The sequence below is a fragment of the Vulpes vulpes genome, chromosome 10 (genome assembly GCF_048418805.1).
Source record: "Vulpes vulpes isolate BD-2025 chromosome 10, VulVul3, whole genome shotgun sequence".
Lineage (NCBI taxonomy): Eukaryota > Metazoa > Chordata > Mammalia > Carnivora > Canidae > Vulpes > Vulpes vulpes.
In genome coordinates, this window is record NC_132789.1 from 43,852,837 (window position 1) to 43,879,023 (window position 26,187).

General features: G+C 53.2%; 3 protein-coding genes across 25 annotated transcripts in view; 1 reads left to right on the forward strand and 2 right to left on the reverse strand.

Moving 5' to 3' along the window:
- The first annotated feature begins 209 nt into the window (after positions 1-209).
- On the forward strand, positions 210-1,739 carry EVA1B (eva-1 homolog B). Of its 4 annotated transcripts, none has more exons than XM_072723822.1 (3): positions 210-388; positions 710-782; positions 984-1,739. In XM_072723822.1, the coding sequence occupies exons 2-3, from the start codon at positions 716-718 to the stop codon at positions 1,484-1,486; spliced, it is 570 nt and encodes a 189-aa protein (XP_072579923.1). In that variant the 5' UTR covers positions 210-388; positions 710-715; the 3' UTR covers positions 1,487-1,739. The 4 variants fall into 4 exon arrangements, with proteins under 4 accessions (XP_072579923.1, XP_072579919.1, XP_072579922.1 ...); XM_072723818.1 differs by having other exon boundaries at positions 251-388; positions 681-782; XM_072723821.1 differs by having other exon boundaries at positions 251-388; positions 681-782; positions 1,056-1,739.
- A 628-nt stretch (positions 1,740-2,367) lies between these two features.
- SH3D21 (SH3 domain containing 21) lies at positions 2,368-14,871 on the reverse strand. 6 transcript variants are annotated; one of them, XM_072723816.1, is made up of 16 exons: positions 14,708-14,871; positions 14,424-14,581; positions 14,260-14,323; positions 13,936-14,054; positions 13,612-13,702; positions 13,403-13,458; positions 13,263-13,308; positions 13,008-13,108; positions 12,821-12,907; positions 12,662-12,704; positions 4,147-4,303; positions 3,991-4,043; positions 3,765-3,859; positions 2,806-3,662; positions 2,636-2,699; positions 2,368-2,554 (listed from the first exon to the last, which is right to left on the reverse strand). In XM_072723816.1, the coding sequence occupies exons 1-16, from the start codon at positions 14,709-14,711 to the stop codon at positions 2,483-2,485; spliced, it is 2,067 nt and encodes a 688-aa protein (XP_072579917.1). In that variant the 5' UTR covers positions 14,712-14,871; the 3' UTR covers positions 2,368-2,482. The 6 variants fall into 6 exon arrangements, with proteins under 6 accessions (XP_072579917.1, XP_072579913.1, XP_072579916.1 ...); XM_072723812.1 differs by having other exon boundaries at positions 4,147-4,234; positions 14,708-14,830; XM_072723815.1 differs by lacking the exons at positions 13,612-13,702; positions 14,260-14,323; positions 14,708-14,871 and having other exon boundaries at positions 14,424-14,543.
- A 949-nt stretch (positions 14,872-15,820) lies between these two features.
- THRAP3 (thyroid hormone receptor associated protein 3) overlaps positions 15,821-26,187 on the reverse strand; it is a 61,153-nt gene continuing 50,786 nt past the window's right edge. For 8 of the 15 annotated variants that reach the window (XM_072723826.1, XM_025991749.2, XM_072723830.1 and 5 more), the window contains 6 exons: positions 25,752-25,863; positions 24,627-24,711; positions 22,546-22,733; positions 19,850-20,045; positions 19,258-19,398; positions 15,821-17,412 (listed from right to left, as the gene is read on the reverse strand). In XM_072723826.1, coding sequence (XP_072579927.1) covers positions 17,191-17,412; positions 19,258-19,398; positions 19,850-20,045; positions 22,546-22,733; positions 24,627-24,711; positions 25,752-25,863 — 944 coding nt within the window. In that variant the 3' untranslated portion in view covers positions 15,821-17,190. Of the gene's footprint in view, positions 17,413-19,257; positions 19,402-19,849; positions 20,046-22,545; positions 22,734-24,626; positions 24,712-25,751; positions 25,864-26,187 lie in introns of all 15 variants that reach the window. The other 7 variants (XM_025991747.2, XM_025991748.2, XM_072723824.1 and 4 more) reach the window with 1 other exon arrangement.

Sequence of the window (26,187 nt, forward strand, 5' to 3'; positions counted from 1 at the left end):
ACTCACGCTGCCCGGCACCGAAGCGGAACTTCATCCGCATTACTATTATTTTGTGTTTAGGAGCTTGGGGGCGGGTCGCTGCCCCCGCCTCCCCGCGGTTTCCTGTGGGCGAGCCGAGTCCCCCCCCCCCCCCCCGCTCCCCTTCCTCTCCCGGCCCCCTCCCTCCGCGCCTCCCCCTCCCGCCCGCCGCCCCGCCCCGCCCCGCCCCTTTCCTCCGAGGAACTTTCCGCGGCTGGTCCTGGGCCCGCGTCCGGCCCGCGCTGCCGCGGCCTGGGAGCCGAGCGGGGCAGGGGGCGGCGGGGACCGGACGGGGCGGGCGCGGCGGGGCCCGGGTGCATGCGGCCGCCGGACGCGCCGGGGCCGGCAGCGGGGAAGCGGGGCGCCGACGGTGAGCGAGCCCGGGGCCTGCGGGCGGTGGGTCCCGGGGGGCGGGCGCGCGGCGGCTTCCCGGGCGCGCGGCGGAGCCTCCGCGGCCCACTCCCCGGGCCCCGCGACCTGGAGGGGCGTCTGCGCCGGGGAAGAGGCCCCAGGCAGGGCCCGCGGCCTCAGGACGGTGGGGAGCCGCGGTCTGCAGGGCGGAGCGCGCAGCGGGGTCAGCTGCTCCGGACCCCGGAGGCAGCGGGGTCGGGGTCGGGGTCGGCCGTGCGCTGGGGCTGGGGTCCGACCTTGCGACCCCGCAGGCTGACGGGGGCTGCCCCTCCGCCCCCAGAGCGGCATGGACGCCCCACGGAGGGACATGGAGTTGCTCAGCAACAGCCTGGCGGCCTACGCGCACATCCGCGGTGAGGGCGGGCCCGCCCCTGGCCCCTCCCGCCCCTGCCCCCGCCCTCCCCTCCCGCCCCCCCCCCCCCCGCTGGCGGCGACCTGGGTCTCGCAGGTAAGGAGTCCCGCCCCCCCGCCCCCTCCCCCCGCCCTCCCCCCCCCCGCTGGCGGCGACCTGGGCCTCGCAGGTAAGGAGTCCCGCCCCCCCGCCCCCCCCTTAGAACCCGGGCTCCCGGGCGAAGCCCTACCCCCAGGCGCCGGGGCGCCCCCCGACGCGCGCCCTCCGCCCGCAGCTAACCCCGAGAGCTTCGGCCTCTACTTCGTGCTGGGAGTCTGCTTCGGGCTGCTGCTCACCCTGTGCCTGCTGGTCATCAGCATCTCCTGCGCGCCCCGCGCGCGGCCCCGCGCCCCCGCTCCGCGCCGGGACCCCCGCAGCAGCGCCCTGGAGCCCGACGACGACGACGACGACGACGAGGACACGGTGACGCGGCTGGGCCCCGACGACACGCTGCCCGGCGCGGAGCTCAGCGCCGAGCCGGACGGGCCCCTGAGCGTCAACGTCTTCACGTCGGCGGAGGAGCTGGAGCGGGCGCAGCGCCTGGAGGAGCGCGAACGGATCCTGCGGGAGATCTGGCGCACCGGGCAGCCCGACCTGCTGGGCTCCGGCACCCTGGGGCCCGGCCCCACGGCCACCGGCACCCTGGGGCGCATGCACTATTACTGACCCGCCCGCTCCCGCTGCGAGGAGCTCTGCGCACTGCACGCTGCGCGCCAACTCACAGCGGCCCCAGGCCATTGGGACGGCCCCGCCCCACCGCCTCCCCCTACCCCAGGGCTCCGAGGTCTGGACCCCCACCTTCCGGGCTCCCCAGTCCTGCCAGGAAACCGGCGGGGAAGGCCCGGACGCGGGGACCCCAGCCCCCCTCCTGGGATCGGTTAAGAGATGAAGGGACCAATGAAAACTGCTTTTCCAGTGACTCAGTGTCCCTCTGTTGCTTCTGCCCCCCGTGCGCCCCAGGCTCCTGCCGCGCAGGGGCCCCGGATGGAGATGCCCCCTGACTCGTGTACCAGGCTGACCCCCGTCGTCCCACCAGCCCCTCCGCACACAGGCCTCCTCCCGCTCACACTGAAAACAGAGCAAGCTGTCACTCGCAGGCCTTCCCCACATGCATTCCTCACCCGCCGAGGCCCGGCGCACCCCGCCCGCTCCCCAGGCCCGGGGCCCTGACCTCGACGCTAAGGCCCCGCAGCCCGGGCTAGGCGGGCGCCCCCGGGAGGGGCGGGGCGGGAGGGCAGGCCCGCCCGCCCCCCCGGGCGCACAGCTGGATTCCGGGCTCCGGGCCCCGGCAGACGTCGGAGGGAGACGCCCCCCGCCCGCCCCCGCCATCCGGTGGGTAAAAATAGCGGCGCGCGGGCCCTGGGAACGGTAATGGGAGCCACATGTCGGCCAGATGTGCCCGGGAGAGACCGCCAGGAATGCGGAGGCCCCGCCCCCGCCCTCTCATGCCCCTGGCCCCGCCCCTCCGTGGGCCACGCCCCCGCGGGCCACGCCCCTCGCCGACCATTCCCCAGGCCCCGCCCCCGCACGGACCAGGCAGGCGCGGCGGGCGTGTACACCGCAGTTTACTTTCTTGCGTTTCTCCGAGTCGTGTGCGAGGACGTGGGTGGCCGCAGCCCGACTCGCCCCCAGGCCCCGCCGCAGTCCCTCCCGGGCCCCCCCTCAGTGCGTCTGCGTCTGCGCGTGGATGGAGCCCCGCGTCCGGGACTCCTGAGTCCCCCGTTGCATCTGCACCTGGTCGGGAGAGGGCGTCAGGGCAGGCGGGGTCGGGGGGGGGGGGCAGCCCGCCGCCCCTGGGGGCCGCACCCCACCCACCTCCAGCGACAGGCGCTTCTCCTTCTCGCTCTTCAGTTCCTCCCAGAGGTCGGCGAGCTTCCTCCTGCGGACGGAGGAGAAGCGGTGGGCTGTGCAGGCCCACAGGCCGAGCCCGCCCGCCCCCGCCCCCGCCGCCCCCCCCCCCCCGGCGCCCGCCCCGCCCCACTTACTCCAGCTGCACCCCCATCCGCTCCAGCGACCTCCTCAAAGACTCCACCTCGTCCTGGAGCCTCGTTATGTCGCCTCTGTCACTTTCGCTGTCCGTGAGATTTTGCAGAGACAGGGAAAGTAGGGCGGGAGCCTCTTGGGGGTCTGGAGTCGCCTTGACAGCTTGACGATTCTTTTGAGCAGGGGCTGCCTCTTTGGGGGACACCTCCTCTTTGGGGAGTACTGCCTCTTCCCGGGTCCCCTCATGCTCCCCAGGTGCCTCCTCCAGGGGCGTTGTCGCCTTCGCAAGGGCAGGCACGGACCCTGACTTGCACTCAGACTCAGACTGGAATGGAGAGCTGCCCCTCTGATGGAGATGGGGCTCCTCTGGCCTGTGGACCTCTTGGGACTGAGCTTCATTGGCCACAAGAGATTTGAACAGTGGCAGGGCTTGCTCCGGAGAGAAGCGATGGAGCTGAGTGATGTCTCTGGTGGAGGCCTCTTGAGAGAGCACCTGCTCAGGGGTCAAGACCTTCCCTAGGGTGGGTGCCTCATCCCCAGGAGGGACTGTCTTTGGGCCAGGGACTTCATCCTCCGGTGGGACTTCAGGGACAGGGGCCTCCTCCTCAGAAATGACGCTGTCTGGGCTGGGGGCCTTGCCCAGGGTCAGGCCCTCCTCTGGGGTGGGGTTCTCTGGGACTGGGGCCTTGAACTTTAGAGTCAGGGATCCCTCTAAGATGGGGGCCTTCTCCAGAGTCAGGGCTTCCTCTGGAGTGGAGGCCTTATTTGGAGATATAGTCTTCTCTGGGCTGGGGGTCTTGTCTGGAGTGGGGGTTTTATTCACAGGAGAGGCCTTTGCTAGGCTGTTCTGCTCTTCCTCCTGTGGTGATGGGGGCGAGGTCTCAGCCGAGGGATAGGTACCTGGGGGCCTTCACCCTTGTACACCATCCATACCCCCCAGGAACCAGGCAGGGCCCCCTACCTGACTAGCTGCAGAGCGCTGCCGAGGAGTGTGGGGTTTCGATCCTTTTCTACCAGGGTGGCCCGGACCCCCACTGAGGAAGCTGCCCCTGGAGCCTATGAGAGCAGAACCTCAGGGGTCCAGGCCACTCTGACCCCGGGTCTCTCCCCACCTCTGTCCTTCAGCACAACCACCCTATCCCCGTGCCCCATTCCTTGCCCCACTGGAGGGAGGCAAGGAGACTTACCCAGGTCTCGAGAGGGGCGCTTCTGACTGTCTCCGCTGGGTGTCCAAGAGGGCCTGGAACATACCCCCATCAGACCAGGAGGTGGGGGGCGGGGAGCAGCACTTCCCTCGTGCCTTCCTCCTTCCCCCCTCCTCATCCCTTCCCCCAGCTCCTTACTTGGCTTTACTGGGTCCACTGGGGGCTGTCACCAGCTTCCTGACTGTAGGGAGGGCTGATTTGGCCATCATCTTTTTTGGTTCCTTAGCTGGGAGGGGAGAAGGGAGTGTGGCATCCATCCGTCTAACAGTTGCTGGCCCTGTCCTTGCAGAGGGGACTGGGGACAGGAGATGAACATTTGACTCTGCCTCTTCCAAACTCTGGGGAAGCCAACCACCCTCGGGCCGCGTGGGCCTAGGGAACTGTGGGAGCGAGTAGGGGACACCTAGCAGGACACTGTTGTCAGGGAAGGCTTTGAAGGGGACATGGCTTCAAATCCTGCCAGGATTTTTTTATCCATACTTTTTTCTTTCCTTTTTCTTTCTTAAAAGTAATGTCTGTGCCCCACGTGTGTCTCAAACTCACAACCCTGAGATCTAGAGTTGCACGCCCTCCGGACTAAGCCAGCTGGTGCCCCTGCCCAGACTTTTCTATGACCCTGCTCAGTGCCCGTGGCTGCCTCCGGGGTTCAGACCCTCCTCTTTTCCCTAGACCACGCCAGTAACCTTCCCCAAGCCAGTTACCTGCCCTAGAACTTCTAGGCCTCCTCTACCCCACGTACTCCCTAAGAGATCTCTCCCCGTGTGACGGGTTTAACTAGCACCAGTGCGCCAGCAACTCCCACACCCTCATCTCTGTCCTCTGTTCCCACCTGGGATGCTAACTGGCCTCACACACTGAACATACCCAAACCTGCGCTCTCACCCCCCCCAATGCCTCTTTACCAGCGTTCCCCACCTTAGCCACCTACCCACTTGCTCAGATGACAAAATGAGTCATCTGTGACCCCCTTCATTCCCTCGTGCTGCACATCCAAACCTGCAGTAACCTGACTGCTCCACCTTCAGACGGGGCCTGATTTCTGCCACCTGTCACCCCCTCTGCCACTAAGCACTGGAGCGAGGCACCAGCATCTCCACCAGGACCATGTGGACCATGGCAGCAGCTCCCCCCCCCGCAGGCACGTCCCCCCCCCCCCCGCAGTCGCCGCGAGCTCAGGGTCTACTGGGAGGCAGACATAGGCAAAACCAGAATATATAGTGGGTGTCGCAGAGGAAGAATAAGCAGGGGACTGTCCACTTTAAATGGGGCCACAGAAGGTCACAGAGAAGGTGACATCAGAGCGAACAGTCACACTGGGTGACATTCGTATTTGTGGGCACACGAAGGGTCACTCTGTTCACTCAATGCACCTGCTGGTGCATCTGCACCGCGGGCCAGGTCGGTCCTGCAGCCACGCCAGGCTCCGACGTCCTGCTGCCCGCGTGCAGCAGTGCGACGACGTCCCCTCCCTGTGCCCCAGCATCTCACCCGCGAGACCTGCTGGGGCTCCTGCGAGTTCTGAGTGACTTTGCTCATGTGAGGTGCTCAGAGGACTACGGGGCATATGGTCAAGGCTCAGTGAAGGGAACTTTGACCTTGGCTTCCTGTGCTCTGGCCGATCAGGTGCCCGGTGGGGGAGCAAGTACATCCTCCTTGGGACCCAACTTCGAGGCCCTGCCGGACCTCACAGAGGCGGGAGGAGGTCCACCAGAAAGGAGGAACAGAGGCCAGAGAGGCGGCGAGAGGACAGCACTGCACTACTGAGGCCCATGATGAGGGGCGACCCCCCTTAGCCCCCCGCAGGCCCCACGCGTGGAAACTGCACAGCAGCGCGAGTCCTGCACCCTGCACACCCCTTTCTTCTAGGGGCCTGCGGTGGAGTCTGGTGGCCGGCGCCCTTTGGCTCCTGGCAGAAGCAGAAGCAAGTCCTTCCTGGAGGACAAGGCGTGAGCTCCCCCGGGGTTGCATCAGGGCCCGAGCCTGCGACAGGAGCCCGCAACACAGGGCCCGTCGGGAATCAACAGGCAAATCCGGGCAGAGGAGAAAACTGAATGCAGATGAAAAATAGCATTCTAGAAAGAAATCAAATGTGATACAGGTTAAGTAGCAGGTAAAGCACAGCCAAAAGCCAGAGAAGTGGCAGGCTGAAAGCACAGAGACAAGGAGCCGAAACCCTGAAAGCGGCGCTAAGAAGAGCGGATGATGACAGGGGCTGTGACTGTGGCTCGACGACGTGGTTGACAAATCCTCACCTGCCACTGCAACTAGAAAGCTGGACAAAACCACCGTCCTCTGGAAGCTGACCCAAGGCAGAAGGTAACCTGAGAAGTGCTGACGGCATCGTCTCCCAGGCCTGCACCCGCCCCTGCCCTGCCAGCCTGGTCCACGCAGACGCTCTGCAGCATGGGGCCGGCTGCAAAGACTGGCTCTTTTCTGCCACGGTGGAAGGGAGGTCACTCGATCTGGGCTATAGCATTGGATTTGGCCCTGGTTTCATAGGTAGGGCACCAGAAGCACAAGCAACCGAAGAGAAAATAGAAAAATGGGACCTCCTTGAGATGGAAACCTCTGGGGCCTTAAAGGACAAGAAAGTGAAAAGACAACGGACGGGATGGTAGAAAATATCTGCAAAAGTATATGCCCTGTGAGGGACATATATCCCAAGATATACTAGAAACTCTACAAGTCAATAGTCCGAAGTCAAATAACCCAATTTAAAAAATAGGCAAAAAATCCAAATAGACATTTCTCCGAAAGAAGACACACAGATTGTCAATAAACATACGAAAAGACGCCCAACATTTAAGGCGTCCGAGAAAGTGGAGCAGAACCATGAGAAGCTACCGCTTCACACCGACTAGGATGATTATAATAAAAAAGTGACAAATGTTGGAGGGGATGTGAAGAAGCATAACCGTCACGCATCGCTGGTGGGAGGAGAAAATGGGACCAGCACTTTGGAAAACAGTGCGACGGCTCTTCCCCACGCTAACGGAGCTGTCCGGCACCCAGAAACCCCTTCCCACACACACACCCAAGAGACATGGACACACGTCAGCGCAAAAACTTGTACACGAGAGTTTATGCCCCCAAAGGTAAAACTAACCCAATGTGTCCACCAGCAAACAGATGAGTAACACGTGGTTCGTTCACACAATGGAAATATTATTGGGCAACAAAAAGGAATGAAGCACAACACATACTAGAAATTGGATGAGTCTTGAAAACAGAAGGTAAGATAGGAAAGGTTTTGTTTTTTCAGGGGCGTCCGGACGGCGCGGTGGGTTAACTGATTCTTGATTTCAATTCAGGTCATGATCTCAGGGTCATGAGACTGAGCCTTGCAGGGAGCTCCATGCTGGGCGAGCCACCTGCTGGGGACTCTTTGTCTCCCTCTCCCTCTGCCCCTTCTCTCCCTCTCTCCCTCCCTCCCTCTCTCTAAAAAAGAAAAAAATATATATATATATATATATGTATTTGAATATTTTACTCTGATGAGACTGAATAAGAAAAAAGAGAGGACAAATAATTACTAAAAATAAAAAAAAGACTAAGTACAGACACAGATTATGAGAGAATGTTATGAATAACTTTACATAAATAATCAGAAAACATTGAAGAAATGGATAATCACAAATAGAATTCATTAGAGGTGCCAGGCTGGCTCAGTCAGTGGAGCGTGGGACTCTTGATCTCTGGGTTGTTAAGTTTGAGCCCGACACTAGGCATAGAGATTACTTTAAAAAGCAAATAATTAAAAAATAAAAAACATAAAAGTAAGTATAAAGCAAAAATAAAATAAAAAACGAAGATAAAATGGATTCAAGAATTTTTTTTAAGATTTTATTTAAAAAAAAAGATTTTATTTATTTATTCATGAGATGCAGAGAGAGAGAGAGGCAGACACACAGTCAGAGGGAGAAGCAGGCTCCACGCCGGGAGCCCGACGTGGGACTCGATCCCGGGACTCCAGGATCACACCATGGACCAAAGGCAGGCGCTAAACTGCTGAGCCACCCAGGGATCAAGAATTTTAGCCAGATTTTTGGCTAGCTATCATTACCCAGGGACCAGGAGACAGAAGGCTGTCTGTGCAAGACTCCCAAAGTGCAAGATTTCCTCCTCCGAGTTCCAAGGTAAAGCCATTTGAACAGCAGCTGTAAAGGAGTCTTTGTGGATGGAATCAAGTTAAGATGAGGTCACACTCTAGTAGGGCCCTAAACCAATGCCCGGTGACCTTACTAGAAAAGGAAAATATGGACAGAGGCACACAGTGCAGAAGACAATGTAAAGACAGGCAGAGAAGAGCGGTAGATCTGTCCCTAAGCCGAGGACTGCCAGGAACTACCAGAAGCTAAGGGACAAGGGCACCCGGGGGGGCTCAGGGGGTTTGCCTTCAGCTCAGGGCGTGACCCTGGGGTCCTGAGATCAAGTCCTGCATGGGGCTCCCTGCAGGGAGCCTGTTTCTCCCTCTGCCTGTGTCTCTGCCTCTCTCATGAATAAAATCTTAAAAAAAAAAGAGAGAGAGAGAGAGAGAGAAGCTAAAGGACAAGGAAAGATGCTTCTCCTAGACTCTTCACAGAAAACATGGCTATGCCAACAACTTGATTTTGGATTTCTAGCCCCCAGAACTGTGAGAGATTACACTTCTCTTGATTTAAGCCAAACAAAACAAGAAGAAAAAGAATTTCAAACATTCTCATAACTATTAAAGAAATTAAATAGTTTAAAATCTTCCCATAAGGGAAAAAAACAGGGCCAGATGGATTCACAGGCAAGTTTTATCAACTCTCAAGGAAAGATGATTCCCATCTTCTTTATTTTTTCCCCAAGTAAACTCTGCCCCCAGTGTGGGGCTCAAACTCACGACTCTGAGATCCAGAGTCACACACTCTATGGACGGAGCCAGTCGGGCAACCCCACAATGATTTCCATCTTATATAAGATCTACCAGATAATTTAAAAACTAAATATATACCTCGTAACTCCTGTACGGGGCCAGGAAAATGTTCAAAATCAGATGAGGACAGTAGAAATAAATGCAAAAATCTTAAGAAAAACTGGGAAAATATTCCAACGGCACATAAAAAGATAATAAAACCATGAACAATTTGAATGTACCCTAAAAATGCAGGGGTGGCTTAATAGAAATTTCTACAAATGTCATTTATCACACTGACAGATCAAAGGAGAAAACCCAGAGAATAATTTCAAAAGATTCATATAAACAATCTGAAAAAACTCAGCACACACTCTTAATAAAAATTCTAAATAAACTAGAAATAGAAAGGACCTTTCTGCGGCACCCGGGTGGCTCAGCGGCTGAGCATCTGCCTTCGGCTCAGGGCGTGACCCCAGGGTCCTGGGATCGAGTCCCGCATCAGGCTCCCCACAGGGAGCCTACTTCTCCCTCTGCCTGTGTCTCTCATAAATAAATAAATAAAATCAGAAAGAAAGGAAGGAAGAAAAAGAAAGAACCTTTCTTAGCCTGACAAAAAAGCATCTAAGAAAAGATCTAAGTATCACTGTTAAAGGAGACAAGTTGGGAACATTCCACTGAACATGGTAATGATGTTCAACACGACTTCTATTCAAGAGTGGGTTGAGCCCCTAGCCACTATAGTAAAATGAAAAAATAAAATAAAAAGATGTTAAAAAGATACAGAAAAATTATTGTAAGTCACAGATAACACGACTGGCTTCGTAGAAAACTTAATAAGAATCTACAGATAGAGGGGCCTGGGTGATACATTCGGTTAAACATCTGACCCTTGGCTTCAGCTCAGATTGTGAGATCGAGCCCTGCATTGGGTTCCACGCTCAGCATGGAGTCTGCTTGAGATTCTCTGTCCCTCTCCCCTTGCCCCTCCTGCTCATGCTCTTTCTAAAATAAATAAATCTGGGGATCCCTGGGTGGCTCAGCGGTTTGGCACCTGCCTTTGGCCCAGGGCGCGATCCTGGAGTCCCAGGATCGAGTCCCACTTCAGGCTCCCTGCATGGAGCCTGCTTCTCCCTCTGCCGTGTCTCTGCCTCTCTTTCTCTCCATGTCTATCATAAATAAATGAATAAATAAACCTTAAAAAAATAAATAAAATAAATCTTTAAAAAAGCTATAGATAAATAACTAGACATAGAATTTAGCAGCATGAGTGGCTATAAAATCAATATACAAAAATCAATGCACTTCTATATTCCTGAAATAAACAAATGGATACATACTTTTTTATTGTTATTTTTTTTAAGGTTTTAGTTTTAATCTTTACACCCAGCACGGGGATCAAACTCACAACCCCAAGATCAAGAGTCATGTGTTCCACCGACGGAGCCAGCCAGGTGCCTCTGTCTTATTTTTGAAAAGACACGACATAAAAATCTGAGGTATCTAGAAATAAATCTTAGAAAATCTTTAAAAAGTGTAAAACTCACAAGCAGAAAGTAATATACGGTGTTGGAACAATTCATTGCCCCTGTAGAAAAGGTATAATTGGTCATTCACTAAAAATCAATGCCACAGGGGCTCCTGGGTGGCTCAGTCGGTTAAGTGTCTGCCTGCAGGTCATGATCTCAGGGTCCTGGGATCAAGCCCTGCATCGGGCTCCCTGCTCAGTGGGGAGCCTGCTTCTCCCTCTGCCTGTGTCTCTGCCTCTCTCTCTCTCTCATGAATAAATAAAAAATCTTAAAAAAAAATAAAGTCCAAATGAAAAAAAATGTTTAAAAAAAAAGAATTCCCATTCATCACAGAACACCATTATACCAAAAAGACAACAAGCCACAATGAGAGAAAATATTTGTAAGTCATATAACCTCCAAAGGATTGGTATTCAGGATATATAAAGAACTCAAACTAATTATAACCAACCACAGAAATGCAAATGAAGTCCACAATGAGATTCTACTTTGTACCTACTGGATTCACATACAAAAAAAAGTAAAATCTGGGATGCCTGGGTGGCTCAGAGGTTGAGCGTCTGCCCTGGGCTCAGGGCATGACACCGGGGTCCTGAGACCGAGTCCCACATCGGGCTCCCTGCATGGAGCCTACTCCTCCCTCTGCCTGTGTCTGTGTGTCTCTCATGAATAAAATTTTTTTAAAAATCTTAAACACAAAAAAGTAAAATCTATAAAACCAAGTATTGAAGAGGATTGGAATAATAGGATCTCATACACTGATGGTGGAATGTTAAAGTGTATGATCACTTTGAAGACCAAACTGACTAGATCTCATAAAAGTTGAACATTCACATACCCTATAATCTAGAATGCTACTCCTAGGATAGAGAAATGATTCGACGTGCACAGTAGAACACCGGCACAAGAATGTTCACGGCAGCCGTATTTCTTGTAACAAAAACTAGGAACAGGGACGCCTGGGTAGTGGTTGGGCATCTGCCTTCGGCCCAGGGCGTGATCCTGGAGTCCCGGGATCAAATCCCACATCGCGCTCCCTGCATGGAGCCTGCTTCTCCCTCTGCCTGTGTCTCTGCCTCTCTCTTTCTGTCTCTCATGAATAAATAAGTAAAATCTTAAAACAAAAACCAAAAAACAAAACAAAACAAAAACCAAGAACTAGGAACAATGAAAATGTCTAACATCAGGAGAAGACCAGATACATACATAAACTGTGGTTAAATTCCCTGCCAGGAATATCATACAGCAGAGAAAAACTAATGAGCTTACATCTATATACAACATGGATTAATCTTAGAAATATAATTAAAAAAAAAAGAAATACAATGTTGATTGGAAACAGCAAGTCCCAAAAGCCTATAAACATGATACCATTTTTATCAAGCTCAAAAACAAGCAAAAATCATTTGCTACATTATTTAGGCACATAGGTAAATAAATGTAACAACTCAAGGGAACCATAAAAACAAAATTCCCGATAGCCTTTACCTTTTGGGGGGGAGGGTAGGTAGCAGAATGGGAAAGAAAAGGATCATTATGTAAACCATTAGCAATACTGCAGTTCTTGGATTTGGTGACAGGTCATGAATGTTCACGCGTGTCCATTATTAAGCTGTTTTGTTTTAAGGATTTTATTTATTTATTCATGAGACACACAGAGAGAGGCAGAGACACAGGCACGGGGAGAAGCAGGCTCCATGCAGGGAGCCCGATGGGGACTCGAACGCAGGACCCCGGGGGTCACGCCCTGAGCTGAGGGCAGACGCTCAACCGTTGAGCCACCCAGGCGCCCCCCCATTATAAGTTACAAAGCACTTATGTACAGTTTTCGCATGTGTGAAATATGATTTTAAAAGATGAATGAAACTTCATTCATCTTTTAAAATCATATTAAAGTTTTCACCGACGCGGTTATATGCCACGTGAACACACAGCACCACGTCAGAGACAGACACCGTGATCCACAAACTTCCTTAGAAAATGAAACAAGTCTAAACGTGCGGATGGCCACGTTCTTAGCCACACAAAGCAACAGGAACACGCATGAACTGACCCGAGGACCCACACGTACCCACCAGGTCCTTAACGCTTGCAGAGGTGCCCGCTGAGGGACCTATGGTCCTGCACCACTGGGGAGCTGTGGGCCTTTATGGACAACTAAAGTGGCGGCGCCCCAGAGAGCAAGCTGCCATCCCCCAGGCCCCCACCCACGCCCGCCCGCATCCCAGGCTCCCCGGGCACCCACCTGATTCCCGAGACGCCACTTTCCGTGGGGTCAGCTTCTTGATCTGTGAAGAAGAAAGTGATCAGAATCTGAAGCTGGGGTCCCCCGTCTCCAGGCCCACGCTCACCGGGGCCGGCCTCCCTGCCCACTGAGCACCACCGCACTCAGTTCCGTACTCACTGGGGGCGGGGGGAGCACAAAGTTGTCTGGGAAGACGCCTCTTCGGCCGTGAGACTCTCCTTCCCACCAGCCCTTGTCCTCTGTGGTCTGGGGGAGCAAGACAGCACAGGGAGGTGGGCCAGATGCCGGGGCTCCTGCGGCCCAGGCCCCCCACCCCCCAGCCACCTCCCTGCCCCGGGCCTTGTACCTTCCTCAGGACTTTCACCACGTCCCCCCTCCGCAGCGCCAACTCATCCGGGGCCTCAGGCTGGTAGTCAAACAGGACCCTGTAGATCTCAGGGCAGGAGACTGCAGGGCCGGCGGGTCCGCTGAAGCCAAGGCCTCTCTCTCCCCAGGCCAGTCGGGGACCCCCTCCCCCATTCGCTCAGTGGGGCGTCCCCCTGCCCCCAGTGGGCTAGGCGGCAGGAGGGGGTTCCGAGGAACCCTCCAGCGAGGTGCTCACCTGTCCGCAGGTAGTCTGGAGGGCTGTCATAGGTCAGACTGCTCAGCTGGTGGGGGCAGGGGGGGCGGAGGAACAAGCTGAGCCTCCACCCGCCCTTCAATGGGAACCCACCAGGCCCGTGCCCCGCCTTCCCAGTTTACCTTGGGCGGCTGCTGGGGTCCAGGGCTGACTGCAGGCATGTCTGGGCTCCCGAGGCCTGGTGGGGACAGTGAGGTTAGGGGGGGCAGGCTAGTTCAGTTTAGATCACGGGAGAGGTCAACGGGGTCTTGGGGTCGGGATGAGCGGATGGTAGGCTCAGGCCCCTGGGAAGGTCACAGTGGTTCCCGGGGTCACAGGGTGCAGGTCTCACTTGGGGGCCCACTGTCCAGCAACTCCACAAAGTTGGATGGGAAGGCTCCCAGCTGCCCGTTCTTCTTCCCCAGCCACCAGCCGTCCTCAATCTGGGGAGGAGGAGGACGCAGGGCCATCTGGTTCTGCCCCAAGGGTCTCTCGGGAAGCCTTCCCCCGCTTCTGCCCCGCTTCGGCCCGATGGCCCCCCTCCCCCCTAGCCCCCTCAACTTCCCATCCCTGCGCCCCCTACCACTGCCAACGCCCCTCTCTCCGCACACCCCTCAAGCGGGGACGGGCACCAGCATCTCTGCCCCAAGCCTCATTCATCACTTTGTCCCCTCACCTCCTTTATCACTTCCACAATCTCCCCAGCTTGCAGCTGCAGCTCGTCCGCCTGCTCCGGGCTGTAGCTGAAGCTCACCTTGCACCATCGTTGGGGGCCCCGAGGCTTGGCAGGGCGACCTGCGCTCAGATGGGAGAGAGGGGCAGCCGAGCTGGGCGAGGGGCGGGGCGGGACAGGCCCCTCCGAGGCGGAGCATTGTACCCGAGAGCCAATCAGAGGCCGCAGGGCCGCCGCGGCCCCGCCCCAGCCCCGCCCCAGCCCCGCCCCCCCAGAGCCGCGCATGCTCCGCAGCCTCCCTCCCCGCCCGCCCGGCCCCGCGCTCACCTCGGCGGCGCGCACAGCGCGGGCTCGGCGCCTCTCCCGCGCCGCGCAGGGACTCCGGGATCTCCTGCAAATGAGCGCAGGCGGCGGCGACCCGGGCGGGCCGGCTCTCAGCTCCTGGGGGCGCGCAGACACCCTCCCCCCGCGACCTGGGGGCCCGGCCTCACCTGCACCGAGCGCTCGGGGAAGAGACCCCAGCGACCCCCCAGCTGTCCGCGCAGCCAGCCCCGCGCGGGCCCCTCGCACACCTGCCGCACCACGTCCCCGGGCGCCACGCTCAGCTCGCCCTCCTTCTGCGCGCGGTATCCGGCCAGCACCAGCACGTCTGCGGGCGGAGGGCGGGTCTGGGCACCCCGGCCTAGGCGCGAGTCCCGGGCTCCGCGTAAAGGGCGGGCGGGGCGGGGCGCAGGCCCTGTTGCCCTTCCCGCCACGCCGGGCCCTCCGCACGTACCCATAGCTCCGGGCCTCCTCCGGGGCCGGGCTGGGAGCTCGGCGCTGTCCGGCGGGCGGCCGAGCACTGGCCCGGGTGGGCTGGGACGAGCTGCGAGGCCCAGAAGCGAAGGAGGCGGAGACGCCAGCCGATAGGTCGGTCCCAGGTGCTGGAGTGGGTGTGGGAGGGGTGGCCCGGCCCAGCAGGTCCGGCCCCGAGCCCTGGGAGGAAGATCCCAGGGTCTCAGGCCAGTGCAGGGGCCCAGCTCCCCCACGCGCTCCTCCTGGCCTAGTCACTTAAATTCCAGTCTGGCCGCCTCTCCTCCCTCTCGCGGCCCTAGGCCCTAAGGCTCCCACCCACCTTTGGCACAGTCTTTCTTGGTCTGTCTCCTGGCTGGCAAGCTTCGAGCTGCAGGGGAAGAGGTGGGAGAGGCACATACCTGGGCGGGGCCCCTAGCAGGCAGCAGCTGCTCTGAGGCAGGCCCTGGGTGGAGGGGCGGCTGCTCTTGGGCGCACAAAGCTATTACTGAGAGAGTCCAAATCTCTGCTCCCCCTGGAAGGCACGTTCTCCCTAGAAACCCACCCCCAGGTCATCAGGAGTGTAAAGACCTCTGCCTCCGTGTTTGATTTCATAATACATCCACAGTCCCCTCAAGAAAGGGCAAGAGAAAGCAACTTAGGACCTTTCAAGGCTCCTGCTCACAGCCAAGGGCAGAGCTGGCAAGGCCTGAAGTTTAGGGCCCATCCGGGGCCAGTCCCATCCTGGCTGGGCTTTCTGGTCATCTCTTTTTGCCCAGTGGTGAACACAGAAGGCAGGGCAGAGCAGAGCCTGTGATCCACGACCCTTGACCCCTGCGCCTCACCACCCTGGAAGCCAAAGTCCTTGCCCATAACACCACAGTGAAAGGATCTGGTTCTCTCGGGGCGTCCAAAGATACAGGATGAAGCAAAATCACTGGGGTGGCTCAGTCTCCTCCCAGAACAACTGCGTGTGGCACCGAGGAGGATAGGACTAAGCAACAGCTCTCAGAGACATTTTGTCTTTCAGGTTTCCTGAAGCTGCTCCAGTAGATGCCAATACCCCCCACCCCCCCAAACACACACACATGCTAAGGGTGACAATGACCAGAGTCCATTTACATCTGCCTTCTTCATTTATTTTTTTATTTGCAGGAGGAGTTGAAACAAATTTTAAAGGTGTTTTCATTTTTTTCCCCTAAACATGAATCATTCAAGTAAAACCAACTTAACTATAGAAATGTAGCAAAGTAAGGGGAAAGAAGCACAACAACCCAAGAGGCAAAGGTTGGGGGGGGGGCAGAGGTGGGTGCAGTCCGCATATAACATATGCATAAATGCCATATGATTCACCTGCTCAGGACCGCCTCCCCAGAAGGCAAGCACAAGGACCCATTTTAAGAGGATGTTTTCCCCCCAAACATCCAAGAATGTTTCAACTTAAAGCTTGTGGTTAATTAAAAAAAAAAAAAAAAAAAAAAGGAAAAGAAAAAACAAACCCCCACAAACCACCCAGCCATAACCACCTTCCTTAATCGATCATAGGAGTTTCTTTTCATTTTATAAAAAGATTAATAAAAAATATTGAAAAAATTATTTTCTCATCTTATATTTGTAAAGATAATAGAATTCAGAAGTTTCTTAGAAAACAGACCAGAAACTGCCATCCAGTTTCCACCCCTGTTGCTGAGAGGATCAGCAGGACTATAAAGTTTGGGATACTGGAGCTGCTGGTGGAGAATGGGATGCCCAGCCCAGAAGAACTCAAAAAATATTGGGGTGGGGGGGCACGTGGGGTGTGGTTAGCAGCACACCATGGGATACATGGCTGCGCAGAAAAGGGGAACACAAGGTGGTCAGAAAGGCCTTGAACTCCTCCTCGACATACAAAACCGATTTTTACAAAGACCCAAGCAGTTTGGTCCCAAACTGAGGTGAACACTTCAATGTTTATTCACATGCTTTGTTTTCTCTTTGAAGAATCAGTTGCCCAAATTAAATCTTTCTATTATTACTACATATGCCTACGAAAAAAAGGGGGGGGGGGGGGAAGAAGAAGAAGAAGGGCTTTTAAAATCTGGATAAGGGAGAAGAGATCGAAAATTATCAAATTAGTCCTCTTAGCTCCAAATGAAAATAAAAACAAAACTGTTGTTTCTAATAGGGAACAAACCAAAATCCAAGTATCGCTCTCCCCTCCCTACCCCAGCCCCCACCCCACACACCAACAACAAATGAGAAACACAGCTAAAGCCCAATGTGTTCTGCTCAAGAGCTGGGCCTGACCCCAGGCTCCTCAGCTGGCCGCCTCTGTCCAGTGGGACGCAGCGCCAGGGATGCTTTCGGCTGGAGTAGGATTCTGCGCAGCTGGCTGGTGGGGGTAGGGGTGGGATTTTTGCAATCTTGAGGCTCCTCTGTCTTGCTCCTCACCAGCCACCTTCCCAGCGCCCTCTCTCCCCTGGGCAGGGGCTCCCATCAGAGTGGCCCCTACTCAGTTGCGGGCTGTAAATTGTCCTTCTCTTCTCGGTTCTCTGTCCCACTCTCGTCGTCTTCAATCTCCCCTTCCTCCCCACTAAACTTGTCGTGGGCCCATTTGGGGCTGGTGCTGGACTTCCGGAACATGAACCGGCCACGACCCCGGGGGAAGGCTCCTCGGCCCCGGCCCCGGCTCACCCACTTCTCGCTGCCTTCACCTTCGCGGTCATCATGCTGAGAGAAAAGAAAACTGCCATCAGTCCCGGAGTGAACAGGCGTAACCAGAACCCTCCTCTCCTCTAAATGGGACTTTCTCAAACCCACCTATGATCCCCACCCCACCTTTAGCTCCTTTTCTGTCCTCCCGGGTCCCTACTCCAAAAATGCTACTGATTCAGATCCAAGAGAATATTCCACTGAGGCCTTAAGAATCCTAAGGCAGGGGATCCCTGGGTGGCGCAGCGGTTTAACGCCTGCCTTTGGCCCGGGGCGCGATCCTGGAGACCGGGATCAAATCCCACGTCGGGCTCCCGGTGCCTGGAGCCTGCTTCTCCCTCTGCCTGTCTCTGCCTCCCTCTCTCTCTGTGTGTGACTATCATAAATAAATTAGAAAAAAAAAAAAAAAAAAAGAATCCTAAGGCAGTAAGTAGCGTGGGCATTACAACCGTGGTAAAACCGCCTAGCGCTGACAGGCCCGTCACCTGCACTCTCTCCGGTAATCCTCGTATATACCCTATCATCGTCACCCTCCACTCTACAAAGGAACTTAGGGTGACTCCACGTCATTTCACATCCCCGTGGCCAACAACTGGCAGTGAGACCAAGGGCAAATGACCAGGTCACAGCCTCAGACCCAGGAGTGGCAAAGGTAGGACCGGAAGCCAGCCGCCCATCTCCGCTCTCCCCTCTGCAATTTCATGTAAAGAGGCAGGGTGGCAAAGTGGAAAAATACCCAGCCTGCACCTCAATCCTGCTCCAATGGTCACATCAGAGAGACGAGAGAATGAGAGTCGTGAGAAAGCACTTTAAAAACTAGGAGTTGCTGTTACCACGTCAGCCCGTCAAAAACTCTAGACCAACCCAAGTACACCCTCAGGCTGCAGGGACCAACTCAGCTAGAGGGCCAGCTGCTTCCTACCAGGACTGCTGCTCAACAGCCTAAATGCAGGAGGCCGGCAACGCTCCTTCGGGTGGCAGACGGGGACCAGGAGGAGCAACACGGCCATTAATGTCTCCCCCTGTGGCAGTGCCACTCTGGCACCTACCCTGCGCCCCACGAACTGTTCCCCAGAGACAGGGCCAAGGGTCCTCTCCGAGTCTCAGAGCAGCTCCAGCCGCCCCAGAAAAGTGAAGGTGGCCCTGCCGTCATCTACAAAACCGGTTTCCCAGCTGTGCAACTGACAACACAGACCCACACCAGCCCTTCTTGTGGGTGAGGAAGGCTCAGCTGCAAGTTTATCTTGGTTACAACACTCAGAGTCCCATCTGCTTGGACCTGAGCCTGCTTGTTGATACAGCAAGGCAGAGAACTTCCTCACTGGCAAGGTCAGCAGAGCCTAGAGGAGCCCCAACATGGGGGGCGGGGGAGGGCAGGAAGTGCCTGCTACCTGGGAGTGATCAGCAGCTCAGGTAAGAGAAGCCTTGGTGACTTCTATTCTGGAGATAAATTCCCTCCCTCGAACAGATCCAGAGCGGTCTTATTTTGTCACTCTGGCACTAGGGAGTGACAGAGTAAACTGGGGACATGGGGGAGGGTTCTGACTCCATCCCTGGATAAAGGCTGGAGGGAGGCCGAGGGCAGATTAGCAATGAGACAAGCTCACAGGCTCAAAATGCCAGAGCAACCCTTCTTGTGTCCTGGAATCCATACACATCTCAGACGAGGCCCAGCTACCACCTGCCAGGAGAACGCTCCTCTTGCCAGCACTATACTGTCCCACAAGTACACACCCCCAGTGCAATACGCCTGCACACGCATTTCATCACGGCTCTGGACAGACCTAGTAAAGGGCCTCGGGATCAAGCCATGGTGTGGTGCCTGAGGCCCTCTGGCCCCTCCTGCTTATCCCAGACACATACCAGGTAATATTTCTTGCTCTTGGGCGTGTACTCAGGGTCCCACTCCTCCTCCCGGTTTCTCTTTTGAAAATCGTTGTTGCTGTTGTTGTTGTTGTTACCAGAGTAGGTGCCTCTGCCCCAGCCTCTCCCTCTGGCTCGAAACTGCTGTGGCAAGAAGTGGGGAAAAGAAGAAAGGACTGTGTCAGGAATGGACAAAAACCACCTCCTGCCTTCTGTTCAAATATTTTTCTGGCACAGAACAGTGGTCCTCTAGTCGATCTACTAGTTGACTGGCTTCTAGCCATTCCCTATCGGCTCAAGTCTGTAGCCCAGAGGACGAGATGGCACAAGGCCCTCGCCACAGACGCAGCAACGGTCAGGTAAGTGGGGAAATCTGGAGGCCAAAAGCCTCCAAACAGGCTTTCTAGGTTAAGTCATTACGAACAGAAAAATAACTATCAACAGAAAGTTTGGGGAAGAGGGGGCACCAGATTCTGGGATCTACAGCGTGGATTCCTTGTCACAGGGGGAACAAAACTAGTCATCTGACAGACACGGAACTAGAGTGGGGAGGAGCAGAGGCTGAGAGAAGGGAGAGGAGGCAGGATCTTACAAAGGTCCCTCGAGCCCTGCCGCCTCTTTCATTTGGACCCACGAAGTCCTTGGTCCCTAGTCTTGACTTGTCAAAGCCTGTGCTGCTCTCTTCCCTCTCCTCCGTCTCTTCAGTGTACTCTTCCGCTTTGTAGGAGTGGGACGACTGGGAGGAAGAGGAGGATGACCTGGACCGGTCTCGTGCCCTCCGGTGCTTCCTAGAAGAGAAGAGCCAGGGATTGGAATCACTTGGTGCTAGGAGACAGCCTGGGGTCGGGGCCGGGGCCTCGCTGGTAAGCCGCACAGGACAGTCCGGAGCGCATCTGTGATGAGGACAATGAGGACGAGCAACCTCCAAACTAACCCCCAACTCACCCACCCAGGGTACCCACCCTCTCAATCCTGAGTCACGTCCCATGATGCATCTGTGTGTCAGCCGGTGAACACGGGACATGCACAGCAAGAGGAACACAACCTGGCCCCATAGAATACACACGCATGAACCAGAAAGGCAGAAGGACGCTAACACTGCATCAGGAGCCACGACGTATCTGCAACCACTTATACTGCCACTTGTTTTGTGCTTTGTTACTTTAGTTCTCATAGACAGAACACTATCTGCCTGATGGCCTGTCCTGAGGACTGAAGCAACGACATGCTCCGACACAGGACAGTGGCGTAGCAGGCCAGCAGTAAATGGCAACTACGGTTATCCAGTATTTATAAGAGCTGAGCAGAGCAGAGAGAGCCTGGGTTCAGACCTTTCTCTAATTGTACCACGACTCCACATACCATCTCTCACTGAGCTCAAACCGGGTCTGGCAAAACTCTTCCCAGAGTGATTTCCCTCCCTTCCCTTCATCGGAGAGAAATTACAGACTAGGGCAAATGAGCTTACTACAATGAGTCACTGTCTATGTACTAGAGTCGGTGCCAGCCCTGCCATGTGCTAATGGAGGTTACTGGCGGCCTGTAAGGTGGCAGGAAGGCCAGGCTTCCAGCAGTAGAGGACGATGTACGGGGAGAAACTGGCCAAGTGCCAGGAACCTCTCTCTCTCTCACCGTCCTCCTCCATCATGCAAAGCATCCTGCCAGCCCTCTCTCCCACCACACTCCCCGGCATTTGAGAAGCTCAAGAACTTAAATACTGAAACCCTAGTGGCTTTTTCTAGCATTTTCTCACAAACTGGGGAATTCAAAGTTATTGTCATAGGATTTTTATAACTCAGATGTGGAATTCCTGACTCCTATAAATCAGTGCTATTTTAAGAGGTTTTAATAAAGAAGACTCCACAGTTGCCTGGGTGGCTCCATTGATGAAGCGTCTGCCTTCAGCTCAGGTCATGATCCCAGGGTCCCTGGGTCCTGGGATTGAGCCCCGAGTTGGGGTCCTTGCTCAACAAGAAGCCTGCTTCTCCCTCTTCCTCTGCCCCTCCCCGCAGCTTATGCTCTTGCTCTCAAATAAATAAAATCTTAAAAGAAAGGGGGAAAAAAAGACTCCAAATGGCCCTATATTTGAGTCCCAGCACACCTTTTATTACTTGTGTGACCTTGGTTGAATTATTCTTCAGTCATATGAGAAACAGTTCTTGTAAACTGAGGTATGACCCATGATGAGAACTATCATCTTTCTTTTTGCCCCAATCAGAGAATACTAAGGTTTCAAGGTTACACAGCAAGTCAGAGGCAGAGGCATGTGTTTCAGGGAAAGGAATAAGGATCAATAATCCAGACCCGACCCGGAGATGTTTGTGGGGTTCTGCTTCTTTTCCACCAGGAGCAGCGCTTAGGACTACTGTACCACCACTTCCGCTCCCTGTTGACCATTATCAGGTTCCTTATCAACAGACAGCCCTGAAAGCTGCCAGGGCTCCCAAGGTACAAGGAACAACGCAGACAGGGAGACAAAGTGGAACAGAACATCTGTGTTTTATGTCAGCTGAGAATTGTGTCATCTTAGAGAAATCATCATGAGCTTATCTTTCCAATGGGCAAAATGGGTACCACACCAAGTGTCCAACTTATCTCAAAGGATTGTCATCAGGAAACGGGCACGAAAGTGGTTTCCGGCCGAAGTTCACAAACAGCAAAAGTGGTGCTGCTTCACACTACTCGAAGTGTAGGGCTTCAACTCTTCCACGTTTAATGAAACATGACTGAAAAGTCATGGAACGTTCACAGATATAAACAGAAATGACAAGACCTTGGCATGAATGCTGCCCTATGAACTTCGACAATGCTACCTTTGTTTAAAAAATATTTGGAACACCTCACTTGGAAGTGTCTGCGAAACTAGTTCTTAAAAGATGACCAATCTTGTCCTATCTAGTTTCATCCTATTTCTTTGACAGAACAATGTTATTAACTAGCCAACAGCATGGAGCCACTTCTAAAACAATCTCCCCGTGAAGATTTGTGATGAAAAATAACCTATCAAAGAAAATGTCTAACACAACCCAAAAGAAATGCCCAAGTGCTTTTCCACTCTGTCCCTATAGCCAAATTAAATGCCCATCTACTAGGGGGCTTACTTTGATGCAGAAGTTCTGTTTTCAAGCAGGAACCTTACTTGACAGGTACATGGTATAAAAGAAGACACTGCTATCATCCCTAACCCTGAACTTCTCTGGCCTGGGTAGTCTGCTACACAGTCCAAAAGGAGCAGACAAGAGAACTCACTCAGGAGGGCTCTGAATGAGGTAACAGGGGCTTACGTACTTCTGCTTCTTTGATCCTTTGTGAGTTTTCTCTGTTTTCTCAGCTGATCTTTCCCTTGAGTGGCTTGAGTCTCGGGAATCCACTGATTCTCTTGATTTACCTCGTTTAAGATCTCTCTCCTTATGTTTTTTACGACGTTCAATATCAAGGCGGAGATCAACAGGATCATCTTTGTATTTTCCCTCAGCCTGCCAAAAGAGACATCAAAATTAAGGTTTTTGGGATTCAGGGCTGCCAATTCAACCACCCCACAAGTTGTGGTTTCTACTCCAATGGAGCGGTGCAAAGGAAGCACTACAAGTGTGAAGCACCTCACCCAAGCTTGGGAGGGATACAAGATATCCCATAGATGTCCCTTCCTGAGGGTCCCTCACAGAACCCAAACCAGTTCTCTAAAATGATGATGACTGCCTTCTGAAAATGCTAAGACACTGATCTTGCCTGGTTTCCTCTGTGGCCCAGTGATAACACTGGCTAGCCTACACGCTGAGTAGGCCAAAATCAGCTTTAGAAGGTGGCTGGTTAGGCTGACTCAGGCCTAGTCACCACCAAAAGTGGAAATGTTGGTGTCGTGTCATCCTTCCCTACCTACACTGTGGCAACCACCATGGGTTTATCCTCTCCTTGGAATTAGCTCTGCAACAGACTGTGGGACTCTTTGGCAACTTTAGTTATGTTGAGAAATTGGTTTAGAAAAGAGGGAATCTCAAAAATCACAAGGGAGAATTCACAAGTGGCAATCCAGGTCGACATTTGTCTTAAAAAGGAAAAAAACACCAGCAAAAAAGGGAAAGCAAACTCCCTTTTTGCTGACTTCCTTAGTAAGTCAAACCCCCCAGGGCTGTGCATTGCGGATACAGCAACAGCAGCACTGTGTGCCCCAAACCAGAGCAAGTGCTTTCCACAGCCCTAGGGACACTCAGAGCTCAGAAGGCCAGGTGGATTCAAGGACATTAAGCACGAGGACTTGCCTCAGAAGAAGTAAAACCTCCCTAAAAGAGGAAGGAATGGGCAGTTCACTCCATATTAACATCTCACACAAACTACTAAGCTTTTTGATGAAATAAAGTTTATTTTTATCGTCTTCATTTTTGAGAAGGAATGAGGACTCTATACCCTCCAAAGACCCAGAAAAGGGGCAGGTGCTGCTCCGAGGCCGTGCACCCACAGCACCTCTATGGAGTAGGCCCAGGAAGCTCAGAGGGTAAGCGCTCTTCTGCTGTCTCAAAGCCTTGCATTTCACTGGGTCAGTGCCAACCTGGTGGGCACGTGGAGAAAAAGAAAAGGGGGACGGGAGAGAAGAGAGACTGTGCAGAGGGCCTCTCGTCACATTCAACTATCGAGACAAATTCGTTTGAAGACCTGAAGAGTTTCTTTAGAAAAGGTTTTAGCAGCACTGCAAGAGCCATCTTTAATTTTAAGTTTCAACTACATATGTGAATGAAAGTCAATAAATACTAAGAGACTTAAAAAAAAACAACCAAATCTATTATTTCATAGTAAAAGATTGCATACAAGCTTTAACCTCTTAATAACTATGTTTGCGTGCACATCATTGCAAATGTAGCTGGGCTATCAAAATAATGTTTAGCTTTAAAGTAACAGTAACTGACAGATGATAAATATGGTACAATGTTAGAAAAAAAACTGGACTAGCTGTTTAAAACAGTCTACCATGTTAAGATATGAATATTTCACTCTCCTCTGACATGCATGTCTTTTTGAAATCATGGTTGGAAATAGTGCATGTAATATAGTTGATTTGATAATACTTACAAGCAGAAAAATATCACAAAAAGTTTCTTCTCTCATCATGGGCACTTGTTCCAAAACTCCTCTCTTTTTTTTCTCAATCTCACCTCAATAGACTTTGGGGTCATTTACCATATTCTAACCACTTCACAAAGGTTGTTGATACATTTAATAAAAATTAACCCTTTGTAGTTCATTTTTAGAATTATGCCCATCCTTAAAAGAAAAACACAAACTTAAGTAGAGAGTAATTTAAACAAACACATTTCTGTCAAGTTCATGCCCAACGCACTCATTTTGTTGGAATTACGATCAAAGCAACAGTTCACCTTGTAGCCAGGTTCCCGTGGACTTTTCATTTCATCATGAGCCAAACCATGTTTTCTGAATGTACTGGGAGAAATGTCTATCCTCCTGAAAATTGAAAACAGAAAAATTGTTTAACATCCCATCATGTGAATATACTACTGGTGATATTTTAGTTCCTCAGTAGGGTAATAAAATCCATTTCATTATGTTTCATAACTTACACACACACACATACACGTACACATAACTTACATTCTTTGCCTATATATTTAGACTCTCCCATAGGCATGTTTGTGTGCACACACACCCCAACTTCTCAGTCAAACTCAAACTGAAGGAACTTCTTACTCCTTCCCAGCACTGTTACAGCCAGGAAGGACTCACCTACACCCACGCCTATAATCTCAAGTTCACATCAAGACTATCCATGCCCTGCTAACCTCAAAGAGTAGTTTTCGTCTTGGGCATAAGAATATAATGGCCCATTATTTATCTGTGAGATAAGGTCTAGGTAAGAAAATCGCCTGGCACATACATGCATCCCAAAGACCCAAACCCAAGACTGTTGTAGAAACATGGTTCTCTTACCTACTGCCAACAGGTCTAATAGTTGACTATTACGAAATTAAAGATAGAGACAAGTGTGTCTCTAGACAAAGCCCCTGTTTGCTGAACACCCTCCCACAACTGAACGTGGTGGTATTCTTTAAATCTCCTGGGCTTTTGAACCCTTAGACAAAAATCCTACGTGCTCTCCCACCCACTGGAGTTCTTCCAAAGGAAGAACTGGTATATGGAACACATGTGTTGCTTAAAGAAATTTAACATTTACTCCACCTATGCAAAGTTCACAGTGGTCTCAGGTTACCATTTGCCAGCTCCCAAGAATACAAGGATTCATCTATATCAAAAGGCCAGTCTTCCTCAGGCCCAAAGTGGGAAACTAGTCATCAAGGCATGTTCTTTTTTTTTTTGACATGTTCTTTCCACTCAAACTACAAACGCTCACTGCTATCCTAACGTCTGGAGAACGTTTACCCTAAATTCTGCTGCTAAGGCACCTCACATTAACAAAAACAAGCTGAGTTTATTATCTAATGAGCAATCTTTTGTGGCTACCTCCAGTGTAAGGTCAAAGTCCTCACCTGTGTATCTCTGGGCTTTTCTTGTTTTTAGCTGCCTCCTGCTCAGTTCCTCTCTTTAGGTATTTAGTAAAGCGCTCATGCAATGTCATTCCTGAGGACCCAAAGTGATGCTCTGTGGGAATTCAAAGAACATATTATGCTACCAAAGGCAGACACAATATTCAACTCTTCTGCATGAACCTGCAGCCACAGAGATGTGACTCCAGTAGTCAAATCCATGTAACACACACACACTGAAAAAAGGAAGGAGAAACGGCTGGCTCAGATACAATCCAGTATCGGCCACTAGATTTCCATTGCTGCTCCCTTGTCTTAGGAGGTGGATACAAGGAAACCTAGAGCTTACTTCTCTGTGAATCACAGCACCACCTCCCACTGGAGTTTAAGTTTCAGGTAGAACCTGTAACTGGCCCAACCCGGTTGCTGTTATCACTCC

What these genes read in the sequence shown, in the direction of transcription:
- EVA1B (XM_072723822.1), top strand. Translation starts at nt 716, where the DNA reads ATGGACGCCCCACGGAGGGACATGGAGTTGCTCAGCAACAGCCTGGCG. An exon ending in GGCCTACGCGCACATCCGCG is followed by an intron (nt 783 to 983) that starts GTGAGGGCGGGC and finishes CCCCCCCCTTAG; the next exon opens with AACCCGGGCTCCCGGGCGAA.
- SH3D21 (XM_072723816.1), bottom strand. An exon ending in TTGTGGAAGTGATAAAGGAG is followed by an intron (nt 13,703 to 13,935) that starts GTGAGGGGACAA and finishes CCTCCTCCCCAG; the next exon opens with ATTGAGGACGGCTGGTGGCT. An exon ending in AGAAGCGCCTGTCGCTGGAG is followed by an intron (nt 2,555 to 2,635) that starts GTGGGTGGGGTG and finishes TCTCCCGACCAG; the next exon opens with GTGCAGATGCAACGGGGGAC.